Source organism: Eubalaena glacialis, chromosome 10, assembly GCF_028564815.1.
Source record: "Eubalaena glacialis isolate mEubGla1 chromosome 10, mEubGla1.1.hap2.+ XY, whole genome shotgun sequence".
NCBI lineage: Eukaryota > Metazoa > Chordata > Mammalia > Artiodactyla > Balaenidae > Eubalaena > Eubalaena glacialis.
Window position 1 is genome coordinate 11,861,212 of NC_083725.1, and position 17,604 is coordinate 11,878,815.

A 17,604-nucleotide genomic window follows, 5' to 3' on the forward strand; every position below is an offset into this window, starting at 1 on the left:
TTAGGTCCCATTTGTTTATATTTCCATTTCTCTAGGAGGTAGGTCAAAAAGGATCTTGCTGTGATTTATGTCATAAAGTGTTCTGCCTATTTTTTCCTCTAAGAGTTTTATAGTGTCTGGCCTTACATTTAGGTCTTTAATCCATTTTGAGTTTATTTTTGTGTATGGTGTTAGGGAGTATTCTAATTTCATTCTTTTACATGTAGCTGTCCAGTTTTCCCAGCACCACTTATTGAAGGGGCTGTCTTTTCTCCATTGTATATTCTTGTCTACTTTATCAAAGATAAGGTGACCATATGTGCATGGGTTTATCTCTGGGCTTTCTATCCTGTTCCATTAATCTATCTTTCTGTTTTTGTGCCAGTACCATATTGTCTTGATTACTGTAGCTTTGTAGTATAGTCTGAAGTCAGGGAGCCTGATTCCTCCAGCTCAGTTTTTCTTTCTCAAGATTGCTTTGGCTATTCAGGGTCTTCTGTGTTTCCATACAAATTGTGAAATTTTTTGTTCTAGTTCTGTGAAAAATGCCATTGGTAGTTTGATAGGGATTGCACTGAATCTGTAGATTGCTTTGGGCAGTATAGTCATTTTCACAATGTTGATTGTTCCAAACCAAGAACATAGTATATCTCTCCATCTGTGTGTATGATCTTTAATTTCTTTCATCAGTGTCTTATAGTTTTCTGCATACAGGTCTTTTGTCTCCTTAAGTAGGTTTATTCCTAGGTATTTTATTCTTTTTGTTGCAATGGTAACTGGGAGTGTTTCCTTAATTTCTCTTTCAGATTCTTCATCATTAGTGTATAGGAATGCAAGAGATTTCTGTGCATTCATTTTGTATCCTGCTACTTTACCAAATTCATTGATTAGCTCTAGTAGTTTTCTGGTAGCATCTTTAGGATTCTCTATGTATAGTATCATGTCATCTGCAAACAGTGACAGTTTTACTTCTTTTCTTATTTGGATTCCTTTTATTTCTTTTTCTTCTCTGATTGCTGTGGCTAAAACTTCCAGTGGTGAGAGTGGGCAACCTTGTCTTGTACCTGATCTTAGAGGAAATGGTTTCAGTTTTTCAGCTTTGAGAATGATGTTTGCTGTGGGTTTGTCTTATATGGCCTTTATTATGTTGAGGTAGGTTCCCTCTATGCCTACTTTCTGGAGAGTTTTTTTCATCATAAATGGGTGTTGAATTTTGTCAAAAGCTTTTTCTGCATCTATTGAGATTATCATACAGTTTTTATCCTTCAATTTGTTAATATGGTATAGTACATTGATTGATTTGCATATATTGAAGAATCCTTGCATTCCTGGGATAAACCCCACTTGATCATGGTGTACAATCCTCTTAATGTGCTATTGGATTCTGTTTGCAAGTATTTTGTTGAGGATTTTTGCATCTATGTTCATCACTGATATTGGCCTGTAGATTTCTTTTTTTGTGACCTCTTTGTCTGCTTTTGGTATGAGGGTGATGGTGGCCTCATAGAATGAGTTTGGGAGTGTTCCTCCCTCTGCTACATTTTGGAAGAGTTTGAGAAGGATAGGTGTTAGCTCTTCTCTACATGTTTGATAGAATTTGCCTGTGAAGCCATCTGGTCCTGGGCTTTTGTTTGTTGGAAGATTTTTAATCACAGTTTCAATTTCAATGCTTGTGATTGGTCTGTTCATATTTCTATTATTTCCTGATATCTAGTCTCATAGCATTGTGGTCAGAAAAGATACTTGATATGATTTCAATTTTCTTAAATTTACCAAGGCTTGATTTGTGACCCAAGATATGATCTATCCTGGACCATGTTCCCTGAGCACTTGAGAAGGAAGTGTATTCTGCTGTTTTGGGATGGAATGTCCTATAAATATCAATTAAGTCCATCTTATCTATTATGTCATTTAAAGCTTGTGTTTCCTTATTTATTTTCATTTTGGATGATCTGTCCATTGGTGAAAGTGGGGTGTTAAAGTCCCCTACTATGATTGTGTTACTGTCAATTTCCCCTTTTATGGCTGTTAGCATTTGCCTCATATATTGAGGTGCTCATATGCTGGATGCATAAATATTTAAAATTGTTATATCTTCTTCTTGGATTGATCCCTTCATCATTATGTAGTGTCCTTCTTTGTCGCTTGTAATAGTCTTTATTTTAAAGTCGGTTTTGTCTGATATGAGAATTACTACTCCAGCTTTCTTTTGATTTCCATTTGCATGGAATATCTTTTTCCATCCCCGCACTTTGTCTGTATGTGTCCCTAGGTCTGAAGTGGGTCTCTTGTAGACAGCATATATATGGGTCTTGTTTTTGTATCCATTCAGCCAGTCTATGTCTTTTGGTTGGAGCATTTAATCCATTTACATTTAAGAGGGTTATCGATATGTAGGTTCCTATGACCATTTTCTTAATTGTTCTGTGTTTGTTATTGTAGGTCGTTTCCTTCTCTTGTGTTTCCTGCCTAGAGAAGTTCCTTTAGCATTTGTTGTAAACCTGGTTTGGTGGTGCTGAATTCTCTTAGCTTTTCCTTGTCTGTAAAGGTTTTAATTTCTCCGTCAAATCTGAATGAGATCCTTGCTGGGTAGAGTAGTCTTGGTTGTAGGTTTTTCCTTTTCATCACTTTAAATATGTCCTGCCACTCCCTTCTGGCTTGCAGAGTTTCTGCTGAAAGATCAGCTGTTAACCTTATGGGGATTCCCTTGTATGTTATTTGTTGTTTTCCCCTTGCTGCTTTTAATATTTTTTTCTTTGTATTTAATTTTTGATAGTTTGATATGTGTCTTGGCATGTTTCTCCTTGGATTTATGCTGTATGGAACTCTCTGTGCTTCCTGGACTTGACTGACTATTTCCTTTCCCATGTCAGGGAAGTTTTCAACTATAGTCTCTTCAAATATTTTCTCAGACACTTTCTTTTTTTCTTCTTCTTTGGGACCCCTATAATTTGAATGTTGGTGTGTTTAATGTTGTCCCAGAGGTCTCTGAGACTGTCCTCAATTCTTTTCATTCTTTTTTCTTTATTCTGCTGTGTGGCAGTTATTTCCACTATTATATCTTTCAGGTCACTTATCCTTTCTTCTGCCTCAGTTATTCTGCTATTGATTCCTTCTAGAAAATTTTTAATTTCATTTATTGTGTTGTTCATCATTGTTTGTTTGCTCTTTAGTTCTTCTTGGTCCTTGTTAAATGTTTCTTGTATTTTCTGCATTCTATTTCCAAGATTTTGGGTCATCTTTACTAACATTACTCTGAATTCTTTTTCAGGTAGACTGCCTATTTCCTCTTCATTTGTTTGGTCTGGTGGGTTTTTACCTTGCTCCTTCATCTGCTGCATATTTCTCTGTCTTCTCATTTTGTTTAACTTACTGTGTTTGGGGTCACCTTTTCGCAGGCTGCAAGTTCGTAGTTCCCATTGTTTTTGGTGTCTGCCCCTAGTGGTTGAGGTTGGTTCAGTGGCTTGTGTAGGCTTCCTGGTGGAGGGTACTGGTCCTTGTGTTCTGCTGGGTGGGACTGGACGTTGTCTTTCTGGTTGGCAGGGCCACGTCCAGTGGTGTGTTTTGGGGTGTTTGTGAACTTAGTATGATTTTAGGCAGCCTCTCTGCTAATGGGTGCGGTTGTGTTCCTGCCTTGCTAGCTGTTTGGCATGGGGCGTCCAGCACTGGAGCCTGCTGGCCGTCGGGTGGAGCTGAGTCTTAGTTTTGAGACGGAGATCTCTGGGAGAGCTCTTGTTGATTGATATTACGTGGGGCTGGTGGGTCTCTGGTGGTCCAATGTCCTGGACTCGGCTCTCCCACCTTGGAGGCTCAGGCCTGACACCGGGCCAGAGCACCAAGACCCTGTCAGCCACACAGCTCAGAAGAAAAGGAAGAAAAATAATAATAAAATAAAGGAAATAAAATAAAATATTTTTTAAATTAAAGAAAAAAAGAGAGCAGCCAAACCGATAAACAAATCCACCAATGCTAACAAGCATTAAAAACAAAGATAAACATAAAAATCAGAAACAAATTAGTTGCAGACAGCAAACCCCAAGTCTACAGTTGCTCCCAAAATCCACTGCCTCAAATTTGGGAACATTCGTTGTCTATTCAGGTATTTCGCAGATGCAGGGTTTATCTAGTTGATTGTGGGGATGTAATCTGCTGTTACTGAGGCTGCTGGGAGAAATTTCCCTTTCTCTTCTTTGTTCACACAGCTCCTGGGGTTTGGCCTTTGTTTTGGCCCCACCTCTGCGTGTAGGTCACCCCCAGGCATCTGTTCCCTGCCCAGACAGGAGGGGGTTAAAGCAGTGGCTGATCAGGGGGCTCTTGCCCTCTCAGGCCAGAGAGAGGGAGGGGTACGGTAGTCATAATTGGAACGCAGCGCAAGCCTGTGGTGGCAGAGGCCAGCGTGACTGTGCAACAGCCTGAGGCTCGCCGTGTATTCTCCTAGGGAAGTTGTCCCTGGATCTTGGGACCCTGGCAGTGGCATGCTTCACAGGCTCCTGGGGGGGGGGGGGGCGTGTGCGTCTGTGTGTGTGTGTGTGTGTGTGTAGCGACCTGTACTTGCGCACAGCATTCTTGGTGGCAGCGGCAGCAGCGTTAGTGGTTCATGCCTGTCTTTGGGGTCTGAGCTGATAGCCATGGCTCACACCCCTCTCTGGAGCTTGCTTAGGCAGTGTTCTGCCTTCTGTGGGAACACAGTGCAGGAACCCCCTCTCCTCATGCACCCCGAAACAATGGTCTCTTGCCTCTTCAGCAGGTCCAGACTTTTTCCCAGACTCCCTCCCTGGTAGCTGTGGTACACTAGCCCCCTTCAGGCTGTCTTCACACAGCCAACCCCAGTCCTCTCCCTGGGATCTGACCTCCAAAGCCTGAGCCTCAGCTCCCAGCCCCCACCTGCCCCAGTGGGTGAGCAGACAAGCCTCTCGGGCTGGTGAGTGCTGGTCAGCACTGATCCTCTGTGTGGGCATCTCTCTGCTTTGCCCTCTGCACCCCTGTTGCTGCGCTCTCCTCTGTGGCTCTGAAGCTTCCCCCCCTCGCCTCCCCCCATCTCTGCCAGTGAAGGGGCTTCCTAGTGTGTGGAAAGTTTTCCTCCTTCACAGTTCCCTCCCAGAGGTGCAGGTCCCATCCCTATGCTTTTGTCTCTGTTTTTTTTCTTTTGCCCTACTCAGGTACATGGGGATTTTCTTGCCTTTTGGGAAGTCTGAGGTCTTCTGCCAGCATTCAGCAGGTGTTCTGTAGGAGTTGTTCCACATGTAGATGTAGTTTTGATGTATTTGTGGGGAGGAAGATGATCTCCATGTCTTACTCCTCCGCCATCTTGAAGGTCCCCCCAAGTCTTTGGGTTTTTCAAATGTGCTCTGTACTGCCTCCATCCATTTCCCAATTCCTACCATAACAGTGGAAAATGTAATCTTGATTTTCTCTTTCTATAACTATAGGAGGTCTGAATGTCGAGGGGGAACGTCTTTCACTTGATATTCCCGTGGGAAGGAATTTAGGTCTTCACTTCCATAAACGCTGTGAATTCCTCTAATGGAGAACAGGACGATGTGGTAGTACCAAAAAGATGGTCAGACTACTTAACATAATACTGCTTAATAAGATTAGAACTTAAAAAAGGAGGGAGGACAGAGACTAGTTTGATTACTACTAAGACCTCTGAGGAAGCTTCCCTCACCCCAATTATATCTTTTCTTTTCTATTAGCTACACAGTATTAAGAATCTAAGGAAACTTTAACACTCATAATTGAAGTTATGGAATTAAGAGCACTAAGACATCCAGTGCATGGATAACTTGAAATACTTTTGAGCTCATTCATCCCTTCAATACCTTTACTGGGACCCTCAAAAAGAGGGAAATAAATTATACAGTAATGGCAAAATGGCTAGCTGGTCAAGCAACTGGTTACCCTGTCCTCCCAGGGACATAGTTGGACGCATTTCCCAGAATCTCTTCCAGTTAGATAGGCCATACAACTAAGTTTTGTCCAAAGGAACATGGGCGAGGGATATGTACAACTATCCTGGCCTGACCCATACAAATTTTCCACATGCACTTTCCCCTCTTACCCTACAGGCTCCTTCAACAGAGAAGACGCTGTAAACTGGGAGAACGGCAGAGCTCTCAGGTGGAAGGAGCCTGGGTCTCAGATGACTGTGGAAAACTGTCCACTGACCTGAAACATCCACACTGGACTTTACATGAGAGAGAAATAACCTCGGAAAAGTTACACAACTGGGTCCCATTGTCCTTATGTCAAGGACTTTCAACAATGCCTGATCAAGAGTAAAAGCTCAATAAATATTAGCTTTCATTTTTATGGGAAACAAAGTTTACTTCTTCTTAATTTCCTTCCTTCTCTTGGGCAGAGTGGAGCACAGCGACCACGGGGGATTAGTGAAAAGCACTTAGCTGCACTGAACCAGTTACAGAATACTAACTGGTATACTGGTATGTTTAAGTAAAGCAACACTGTAACAGGAACTCAAACAGAAACAACATTTTCTTCTGGATTCCAAGCATTAACGTTTATGACTGGTCTCTTGCTAAAACACTCAAATCTAATAAAAGATGTGAAATATAAAAAGACAGTGATACTCCCTTCTCTCTTTCTCCCCTTGATATCAAACATTTGGAGATATTCTAAAAGTTTTGACAACGCACATCATTTCTGTGGTTTCAGATTGACATAAAATTTGTAAAGAATACTTTGTGCTGTTACATTATTTAACTGATACACTTTAATAATAGTCATAATCAACTTTTATTGATTTTACATAAACAGCTTAGAGAATGCCTTTGGAAACCATGTTTTCCCAACATATTTATGTTACAACACATGACATTTCTTTATGAAAGTATTTGTTAAATCTTTTTGCAGAGGGAGTGGGGAAAAATGAAGAAAGAAGAGGGGAAATAAGATTTCAAAACTAATCTTCAGTGATAGGCCTAAATATTTGGCAATTATTTCCTTTTATAGAAAATCACAGGATTGTAACTTTGAAACATACCAAAAGTGCAGTGCATCAATTTAATTAAAAAACCAGTGGTGTCTAATATATTATTTGGGCATCAAATTTCCCTTTCTAAATATAATCAGGGTCATATAATTTTACACTTATTAAATAATGGTTGAAAACAATAACCATCAAAATCTTTAAATAATCCCAGATCTGTATTAAATCATGGTAGTATGAATATTTTCTAAAATTCCAATTTATTTGTTCATCAGTAAAACGTAACAGTTGACAATCTCTCCAGAGAATAAGTTTTCTATGTGTAGGAAGACAATAATCTTATAACACCTGCTATTAATCAGGTCACTGAGCTACTAATACATTATATCACGATTTTTTTTCACACTGATTTTTCCACTTCCACAAAGTACAAGTAGATGTTACCATACCAATTCTGAGTACTTAATCATTCCTGAAACAAGGAACCATCTTCATATTAGTACTTCTTTGTTATGGTGTTTAGTCTTGATATCATTAAGCACAATGAATTTTACTTAATGAATATGGATGAATTAAGGCAAAAGGACATAACCTAGTCCCCTCAATAATTTATCCTCTACCTTTTAAAAAACTGTTGTTGAGGCTATACAAATTACAGATCTACTGGCTGGAAAGACACAAGTTCTCCCTTAGACCAACATTCAGTATTTTGAGCACGAGGTTAAAGTCATGGTGCTCACGGCATGTTCCCTTGTTCTACCATTATGGTCGTTCCTTACCTGTACCCATAATACTGATTTTCACTTGCTATGCGTCCTGGCTGTAGATTATTTTCCTTGGTTAAAAATATTTAATAATTGGGCAATAATCTACTCAGCCTTTGTAAACTCTCCATTGAATAATTTTTCATTGTTACAACCACTTACTGTATGGCTGTTGCGCTTTTCTTCTGTCATCTTCTTCACATAATTAAGTGGTCCGTTCCCTTCAAAGGAGGAGGGATTTTTGAATGAGCCTCCAATTCTATCCCACAATGTGAAATACTGTCCATAGTTATAGTCAAAGAGCATGTGGTGGTCTGTATGATGAGCTGAGCCATTAATAAATGGTCTGAAGATATGAGGAACACGAAAATCACCATCATGAATAGAAATTGTCCAGATATTGACCAGGACGTACAAACCTAAATAAACTACCTTGTGTAATGGGAAGATAAATGGGTATATGTGGTAAGGTAGACCCTGAAGGAAGCCATCCAGAGGATGAAAAGCATGACTTGCAAATGGAGTTGGAATCTTCCAGATATGATGAGGTTTGTGTAAGCGCTACAGAAGAAAAGAAGACCACATTAATGCCACAGGCTTTACCCAGTGCAACAACTGACTTAGCTTTTCATGCTCATGGTGTGAGAAATGACCTAACTAAAAAAATCCCTTTGAATTTAGCCAATTACTTTATAAAATTCCCTCTCCTTCTTTACCCCAAGATAGTAAGATTTTAACACAGCCCCTCCAGACCCATAAAGAAGGATACAAACAAAATGTACCTTGTACCTGTCATGACTAAGGCTACTTAGGTATTTAATAAGTTAGAGGAAATTCTTGAAAATAGAGACAGGATTTATAATTATACATTGCTGAAATGTGAATTTTCTCTCTTCCCCTACAAATGACTCTACCTTATTACCTTATATACAAGTCTATGATGAAGGCCTCTGTGAATCCAGTAGATCAGCATGTCAGTGAAAAAGAGAAAGGACAGTACACTAGCAATTAATCGAAACCAGCCTACAAGAGACAACAGGATATGGCAGAATCAAGATTAAGCTCCAAGGATCAGAGTTTACTTTTGACATGTCCATCTAAGAAGACAAAATTTGATCCTAGACCTAAACCCTGTAAACTATCTGCTTTGGTTAATTCAGTACATCACAACCTCCATCTCCCTTGACTCTCTGGGATCTGCTCATTTCCCTCTCATAAAAACTTGAAGCGTCCCACCTACAATATTTCTTCATTAAACTATGAGGATATTTATGAAACAGAAAGAGTAAACCCCTATGGCATCTTTATCATTTAAATGCTGGAGAATAATGCTATTTATTTTTTCTTCATATTAATCTTCATAAAACATATCTTTACATATTACCTCCCCTGCTTAGAATTTTATTTTCCCTTGAAATACTGTAAGCCTAGCATTTACTCCATAACCCAACCCCTTCTGATCTTTCCAACCTCATATGCTCGTGTACTAACCAGGCTGGTTTACTCAATATCCTCCCAACATCTTCAAAGTCTTACCTCTATACTTTTACTCAAACTATCTAGAATGCCCTCTCTTTTACTTTTATTCATATTTTGATCCACTTTGCAAGGCCGACCCAATTCAGCACCCTGGTGTGTAATTTTTGTTCCCTCCTTTAAATAGCTAACCTCTTACTTAGACAGCAGGGGTGCTGACACCAGCAAGCTTGGATTCCAGTCCCAGATCCACCACTTATTTGTTAAGTGAGCTTGGCAAGTTACTGAAATTCTCTGTACACTTAATTTACTCACCTATAAGAGGAGCATCATAATAGTGCCTACCTCATAGAATTAATAGAAAACGGATTGGTAACACGTGAAAAGCTTAGAACTGAAGCTGGTACATATCAACAATAAATGTTAACTATGATTCTTACTTTCTAATACTAGATACTAGAAATGTATCTTGATGAAATAATTCCAGAATTTCACAAAATTTTAGTTTAGTCACTGTAGTACTGTTTATAATAGAAAACCAAGAACAATCTAAAGGTCTAAAAATTATGGATCATTTAAATAAACTATGGATATCTATACAATGCAATACTATAAATATATACTGTATAATGTCAATATTTATTGACATGAAAATATGGGCATAAACACTGCTAAGAGAAAAAAATCACAGTTCAAACCAGTATGCATAGTAAGGGTTTCAATTTTGTAATGTAAATAACGAAGTATTACAGGCATAGAAAAGTGAAAGAATATACATCAAAAGAGTTACAGTTTCCAGGTAGCAGAATGATGGATTTTTTTTAAAAATCGGTGTTTTCTGATTTTTCATAAATATCATGTACTACTTGACCTTTTTTGTCAGATGTTTGAATTCAATAAAGATAATAGGAAACAAATTCAAGGCTCTAGCTCTGATCATGCCAATCTTCCCCTGGGCACAATTTCATCTACAACAAAGACTTTAAAGAAGCAGATTTGGTTCTTTAGAGAAACCCATCTGTTCCCGACATTTACACTATATACTCACCGTATGGAAACTCCTCTATGCTGTCATATAGTTTGCTGTAACCTCTCACCTCTAGCAGGAACACTGAGACCGTGGGGATGCTTATCCATGGCACTGACTGGACAGAATGCATAATCTCTCGATAGACTTGGTTCTGAAAATGAAGTTTCCAATACTTACAAACCATAAAATCTATGGTAAACAAAACTAGCATAAAATTGTTCTGGATTGGATTTTTAAAATGTCTTTTATATGAAGGAGCTTACCTCCAAATTGCTTCTACTGAAGTGTTACTATGTGGGCGTGGGTGTGTAAGAAAAACATTTCTTTTGTATGAAGCAAATGCAACAAATATTTTAAATTCTGAAACTTTTTTTCCTTCCCACAAAATCTCTATTCCAAAGTTCTATTTACAGAATAATCATTTCTTTCATAATTAACGTTCATACCCAACCTTCTCTTTTTTTTTTCCAGTCCTTGTAGTGACTGACAAATACAAATAACTGAAATAGAAAAGTGATTGTACACAAGTCTGAATCTACTGAGTTTGGATTATCTGGTCAAAAAATATATACATAGTAAAAGCAAATTTCAGTTTGTGAAAGTCAAATATCAAAACAATTACATAAATGTATACATTTATTTATTCATCACTATCAGCAAAGAAATTCTTATCTATGTATCTAGCAAGACCAGGCTTACAGTTAAAAAAAAAAAAAAAAAAAAAAAAAAAAGTAGGGGCTTCCCTGGTGGCACAGTGGTTAAGAATCCGCCTGCCAATGCAGGGGACACGGGTTCGAGCCCTGGTCTGGGAAGATCCCACATGCCGCGGAGCAACTAAGCCCGTGCGCCACAACTACTGAGCCTGAGCTCTAGAGCCCGCAAGCCACAACTACTGAGCCCGCGTGCCACAACTACTGAAGCCCACGTGCCTAGAGCCCGTGCTCTGCAACAAGAGAAGCCACCACAATGAGAAGCCAGTGCACCGCAACTAACAGTAGCCCCCGCTCACCGCAATTAGAGAAAGCCCGTGCACAGCAACGAAGACCCAACGCAGCCAAAAATAAATAAATTTTTTAAAAAAACCTCAAAAAAAAAAAAGTACAGCTTACTTATCTGTTTAAATTAAAGAAAAGAGAGAGGGGATTAGCCTTTCCAAAAATATCTAACCCATTTGGGGCTGTTTTCAGAAACTCTAAAAAGATTTAAACCAGTTTAATCTGAAAATCTCACAAATACATATTGTTATTTTTACTGTAATAATTAAAAAATAGGTAAGAAAATCACTTACCTTTAAAAATTGCGGGTGTTTCATTAATGAATGATCATAGACAAAATAATAACTCAGCGTTGCGAATAAGAAATAAAGGATATAAGCACCGAGATTTGTTATAATCAGGAGACTGACAGCTTGTCGGAAGATGCTGTCCTCTGGCCATGTGGCTGGATATATGTATGGTGTAAAAAAATAATAATCTGCAGCATTGAGTACAAGATCCATCTTAGCCCCTAAAGGATAAACATGTACAACAATTATTTACCCATGTTGACATTTCTCAAAGCACAAAATTTTCAGAAAAACTATATATGAAGTTCCTGCCTTCATAAGTATATGCAGTACAAGTCTGCTGCTACCAGAATTCACTAAATGCCATCTCTAGAGCCAGAAGGATCTTCAATGTCATCTCTAGTTCAGTCTCTTGATATAATACATAGCGACACTGAAGTTCAGTTAGAGAAACTGAGGCCCAGGAAGTTTCTTCTCCAAGGTCAAGCTGAAAGGTGGCATAAGTCCAGATCTAATTGCGCCTTAGTGTTCTCTTCCACCATGTCCTATTGCCATAGGACATGGCAAGAGTAAACATGGCAAATAGTAAAGATGTGGAACACAGGGCACTAGGTACTCAGGCAAATGGTTTACTCCTTCAGCTGCAAGTTTCAGCAGCATCTTTCTCCTAAAAGGACTCATATTTCAGAGATTTTTGCTTCAATGCTGAGACTTAAGATGAATTCCCTAAAAGGTATCTATTGTGTGACTGTAACCAAAGAAGTCAGGGACTATCTATTCTCGTGACTAACCCTAACTCTCATTGACAGAACAAAGGGAGATGTATTCTTGGCAGTGACAACTAGAATACATTTATTCCTCACCTTCCCCTCCTCCCCACCCCAGTCAGGGGCTGGCAAACTGTGGCCCACGGGCCAAACCCGGGGTCTGTTTCTGTAAAGAAGCTTTGTTGGAACACAGCTATGTCCAGATGTGTCTATGTTGTCTATGGCTGCTTCTCTGTACTACAAAGTCAAGGCTGAGTCACAGCAATAGACAGCATGGCTCACAAAGCCTAAAACGTTTATTATCTAGCCCTTTAAAAGGAAAGTTTGCCAACTCCTGTTCCAGATGCTTAAACTTTGAAAAATTTTAGTCGATTCTATATTCATGATCCTGAGTCTAGTTCAACAACTTCATGGTCAGCTTCTGTGAGCTGACCACTGACTCTATCATTTATGATCTACTTCCTCCTTCTTCACTGCACTGTTTGTAGTGGGAAATGTGTCCTGTATTCCAAACACCTCTCATCTATAATTAAAACTTTTGAACAACAACAACAATAACAAAAAACCAGTCTGAAAATTGCCACTGGGTTTTTAGTCTCTTAAAATCAAATTCTAGAAGCTCTTTATTTATTAGGGTGTTTAGCCCCTTGTTTGTGATATGAGTTGCAAGCATTTTTTCTCACATTGACATGGAAAGAAATTTTTAATCAACTAATGCAGATATTGACATACATCCTTCATCATATATTGCTAATTCACTCAAACAACAATTAAGTATCAAGCACTGCACTAGGTGATGAGCACACAAAGATTAAAAAGATATAGTCTAAATCCACCTTCAAGGTAAGGCAACTACAGAAATGAATAGTTACATCAATATGACAAGTGCTATAATAAAGGTATATATATGCAAATTGTGTGAAGTCAGAAAAGACAACACAACTACCTCAGCTTACAACAGAAGGCTGTATAGTGAAGAATTTTGATTTGGGCTTTGAAGGACATTACCAGAAAAAAAATAAGGTTAGGAATAGCTATTTCAAGTAGAAATAACAACTGCAAAGGCATGGAAAGGTCATGGTCCATTCATGGTTCAAGGGATGTGGCCCATTAGGAATATGTCGTACTGATGAGAAGCAGGGAGACTAGGTTGCTCCTGAGGTAGACTAACCTAGAGAAGATGACCGCCTGACCTCAGGCAATAGCTGTGAGAATAGACACATTCATCAGAGACTTAGCAAGTAAGATAACCCATGGGACTTGATAACTGATTAGATACTGGAGTGTGAAAGAAGAAAAAATCTAGTGGGAATTTGGTACTAGCAGATGCAAATTATTATTTATAGAATGGATAAACAACAAGCTCCTACTGTATAGCACAGGGAACTATATTCAATATCCTGTAATAAACCATAATGGAAAAAAATGTGAAAAAGAATATACATATATATAACTAAATCACTTTGCTGTACACCAGAAACTAACAAAACATTGTAAATCAACTATACTTTAATTAAAAAAAAAAAAAGAAAGAAATCTATGTTGATTGTGAGATTTTACCTTGCCTGAATGGATGGTGATGCTATGATAATCAAAATAGGGAATACTGTGGAGCTAGCAGACTTGGGTGCAACAGGGACTTTGGGGGTGCGAGGAATGATGGGTTCAGTTTGGGTCTTTTTTTAAAAAATTTAATTTATTTATTTACTTTGGCTGAGTTGGGTCTTCGTTGCTGCGCGCGGGCTTTCTTTAGTTGCGGCGAGCGGGGGCTACTCTTCATTGCGGTGCACGGGCTTCTCATTGCGGTGGCTTCTCCTGTTGTGGAGCAGGGGCTCTAGGTGCGTGGGCTTCAACAGCTGTGGCACGTGGGCTCAGTAGTTGTGGCGCACAGGCTTAGTTGCTCCGCGGCCTGTGGGATCTTCCCTGACCAGGGCTCGAACCCATGTCCCATGCATTGGCAGGTGGATTCTTAACCACTGTGCCACCAGGTAAGTCCCTAGTTTGGGTCTTAAGTCTAATTGCTGTGGCTCATCTGGGCTCCTAGGCGAAAGCAGTAGACTACATGCAAATATAAATCTGAAGTTCAAAAGGGAGCCTAGTAGTATCGCAACAGTTGAAGCCATAAAGGATGGAGCAGCAGGTCAAGTACATAAAGTAATACCAGAAACATAAACAATGAAGAAGAACCCAACAATTCAAAAGAATATTGTTATACCGCTAAAGGTTGGTAAGAGTTGGTGAACTAGTCTTGCATGTTACCTATAGTGCCAACAGCCATAATTCCATATAGTATTTGGGACAGCACCCTGTAGCCAAAAATAACTCAAACATTAACCATGAATCTTCTTTATTCAACCTTTAATATGCAATGTAAGTGAAAACTTTAATAAGATCTCAGTCCTTAATCATAAAAAAACTCTTTAATTTTGCTTTTAACTGAAGACCATGCGAGTTGTGTTGATTTGCATATGCCCTGTACATAACTGCTGTGACAGTAAACCAGCACCTAGAAGGGAGGAGGGAATGAACCTCCGTCCATCTGGAGGCAGTTGAGATACTGTGAGATGAAACCTGTTTTTAAGTGTTTTCAGATTTTGGTTTCAATTAATTCTATTTGTGGGATGTAGTAATTAGGTATCCACAAATATATTGCTGTAATTTCTGACATCTAACATAAAAAAAGTTTGAAATCACTAACAATTATGATCTCAAAACTGCAATTCAATTTTGAAGTTTATATTCAAACCCACATCTGTGAAGTGGAGAAAGCATATCTACTTTATAGAATTGTTCTAAGATTTAGAGACGAAGTACATAGTGGTGTGGTACTATCTGACACGGGGAAGCTCATCAACAAATAGGAGCTATTATTACTACTGTTACAGGAACCAAAGCTGGGCCAAAATCACTTTAGCCTATAGTAGAGAAAGATGTCATTTGATGTTTTAAAGAAATAAGTTCATTTCTAATATCAATATTTACTGTATATGAGGTACTGTAAATATTAACTCATTTAACCCTCTCAAGATGTACCCTAAAAGTCAGGTACTAGTATTATTCTTGTCTTATAAGAAAGCTGGACACAGAAAATTCCCAGAGTCATCAAGTAAACAAATGCTGGAGAAGGGATTCAGTCACTCCCTGGCTGGTTGCAAAATCCACAGACTTGAACCAAGTTCTACTGCTTCTTCATTAGTATCTCTTCAGCTCCTTAAATTTTTAAATTCTCAATGACTCTACAAGCTCACATACTTTTGCACAGAATTTTTTTTTTTAATTTTTAATTTTTTGGCTGTGTTGGGTCTTCGTTGCTGCGCGTGGGCTTTCTCTGGTTGCGGCGAGAGGGGGTTACTCTTTGTTGCAGTGCTCGGGCTGTGCATTGTGGTGGCTTCTCTTGTTGTGGTTGTGGAGCACGGGCTCTAGGTGCACGGGCTTCAGTAGTTGCAGCATGTGGGCTCAGTAGTTGCGGCACGCAGGCCCTAGAGCGTGCAGGCTTCAGTAGTTGAGGCACGTGGGCTCAGTAGTTGTGGCTCGTGGGCTCTAGAGCACAGGCGCAGTAGTTGTGGCACATGGGCTTAGTTGCTCCACAGCATATGGGATCTTCTGGGACCAGGGCTCGAACCGGTGTTGCCTGCATTGGCAGGCGGATTCTCAACCACTGCACCACCAGGGAAGCCCATTTTGCATATAATTTTAAGGGGTTTATATCCACTAAAGTCAGGGGCTCTACAGACCCTAAGTTAAGTACCCCTAACAAATAGAAACTTACATTATTTTACTTTGGCTGAAACAAAGAAACCTTTTCTTAAAACATAGTTATCAACAAAACACAATTAGGCTTAAAATGACTTGAGTCATTCTGCTTTACTTTAAAAGTATAGATAATATACTGTTAGTATAATAGCTAACATTTATTGACAACCAGGTATTACTTTAAAAGCACTTTTTATGTATCACCTCGCTTGATTCTCACAACTCTATGAGGTAGATACTTCTATAACCCCCATTTTAAAGATAGGGAAAATGAAGGCAGGAATATTTAAATAAGTTGTTAACTAATGTAACAGTAACAAATAACAAGTAACAGCTGGGATGTATATTCCAGAGCCTGTTCTCCTAGCTACTACATTGTAATATCTAGGTGTAGGCATGCAGATGCGGAATTCTGATTATCCCATGTTAATTATATTACATAATGAATGGGAAAGCACTCTGTAAATGAGCAAGGGTCGTGTATTTATTTTTAGGTGCCTATCATTAGAAACTTAAAAAGAAAAAAAATCAATGGTGATATAAAGACAGATAACCTACAGGTAGTTATAAAGTTATATCACCTACAGGTGATATAAAGACAGGTGGTTTGGCTACCACAAACTTTCCAGTTTGGAAACTATCTCCTATACCACCTCCAAATTTGCTCTGCTGTTACACAGGGATGCTAGCAGACATGATTCTTCCTATTAGGATGCTAAACTAATAGACTATTTCCCTTTCCTTCTTGTCTTCTCAAACCGTGGATTGTCCCTCCATCCTAATTACACTGCTGTAACTGGGGCTTGCTTCAACCTAATTCCTTTGCTGCTTGAAAGAAAAAAAAAATCCCCCCAAGAACAGAGGGAAATCCGTCGCAAAATGCTTTATTAGTGTTCAGTGGACAAACTTGCCTTGGATAAGAGATCCCCAATAGCCAACAACAAACATTTCATTTTTTTCAGGCCCATGCACATGTCTGTTTCTTTCACCTCTCCCTGTGCCCTGACATACCCCCCCCCCCCTCCGGACAGAGGCCCCTAATCTGGAGGTCTCTGGCGGCAACCAGCCTCCCGCCAGCCCCGGCCAGTGCGCGTGCCCTGCGCCCCGCACGCTCCCCATCACAGCCGCCGCCTAGCCAATTGTTTTCAGGACACCCGGCTACCTGGCCGTCTCTGCTAACGGTCAGCGCAGGAGTCCTCAGGTCAAGTTTCGCAGACAGAACCCCACAGTCTGCCTAGTGCCTTACATCTAGGAGGCAGTCAACGAACGCCTGCGGGAAGCTGAAGAAGGGGGCAGACGCACTCTCAACTTCCCCACCTGCGTCTTGCCTTAGTCTCTCCACCCCCTTTTCCTCCTCTTCTCTCGCTTCCAGCTCAGGTGTATTCCCTCCTTTCCCCGCGCCCCTGTCATCCCTACCTAGAGAGGGTCCGCCGCCGGCTGCCGACTCGATTCCTGCGGGGCCCCGGCTGCTCCAGCTGCTGGACCGCGTCTGTCAGCAAGCAGGCAAGGTCTGGAAGGGCGTAGCCTGACCCCACGCTCGGGGCGACCGGCGCCGCCAACCAATCAGAGGCCGGCGGCATAAGCCGATATGACGGCAGATC

The 17,604-nt window shown here is 39.9% G+C and overlaps 1 protein-coding gene across 1 annotated transcript; it reads right to left on the reverse strand.

The window, feature by feature from the left end:
- Window positions 1-6,753: 6,753 nt before the first annotated feature.
- SC5D (sterol-C5-desaturase) lies at window positions 6,754-17,592 on the reverse strand. The gene is made up of 5 exons (XM_061203305.1): window positions 17,420-17,592; window positions 11,487-11,704; window positions 10,217-10,349; window positions 8,615-8,715; window positions 6,754-8,253 (listed from the first exon to the last, which is right to left on the reverse strand). The coding sequence occupies exons 2-5, from the start codon at window positions 11,694-11,696 to the stop codon at window positions 7,798-7,800; spliced, it is 900 nt and encodes a 299-aa protein (XP_061059288.1). The 5' UTR covers window positions 11,697-11,704; window positions 17,420-17,592; the 3' UTR covers window positions 6,754-7,797.
- Window positions 17,593-17,604: the final 12 nt, after the last annotated feature.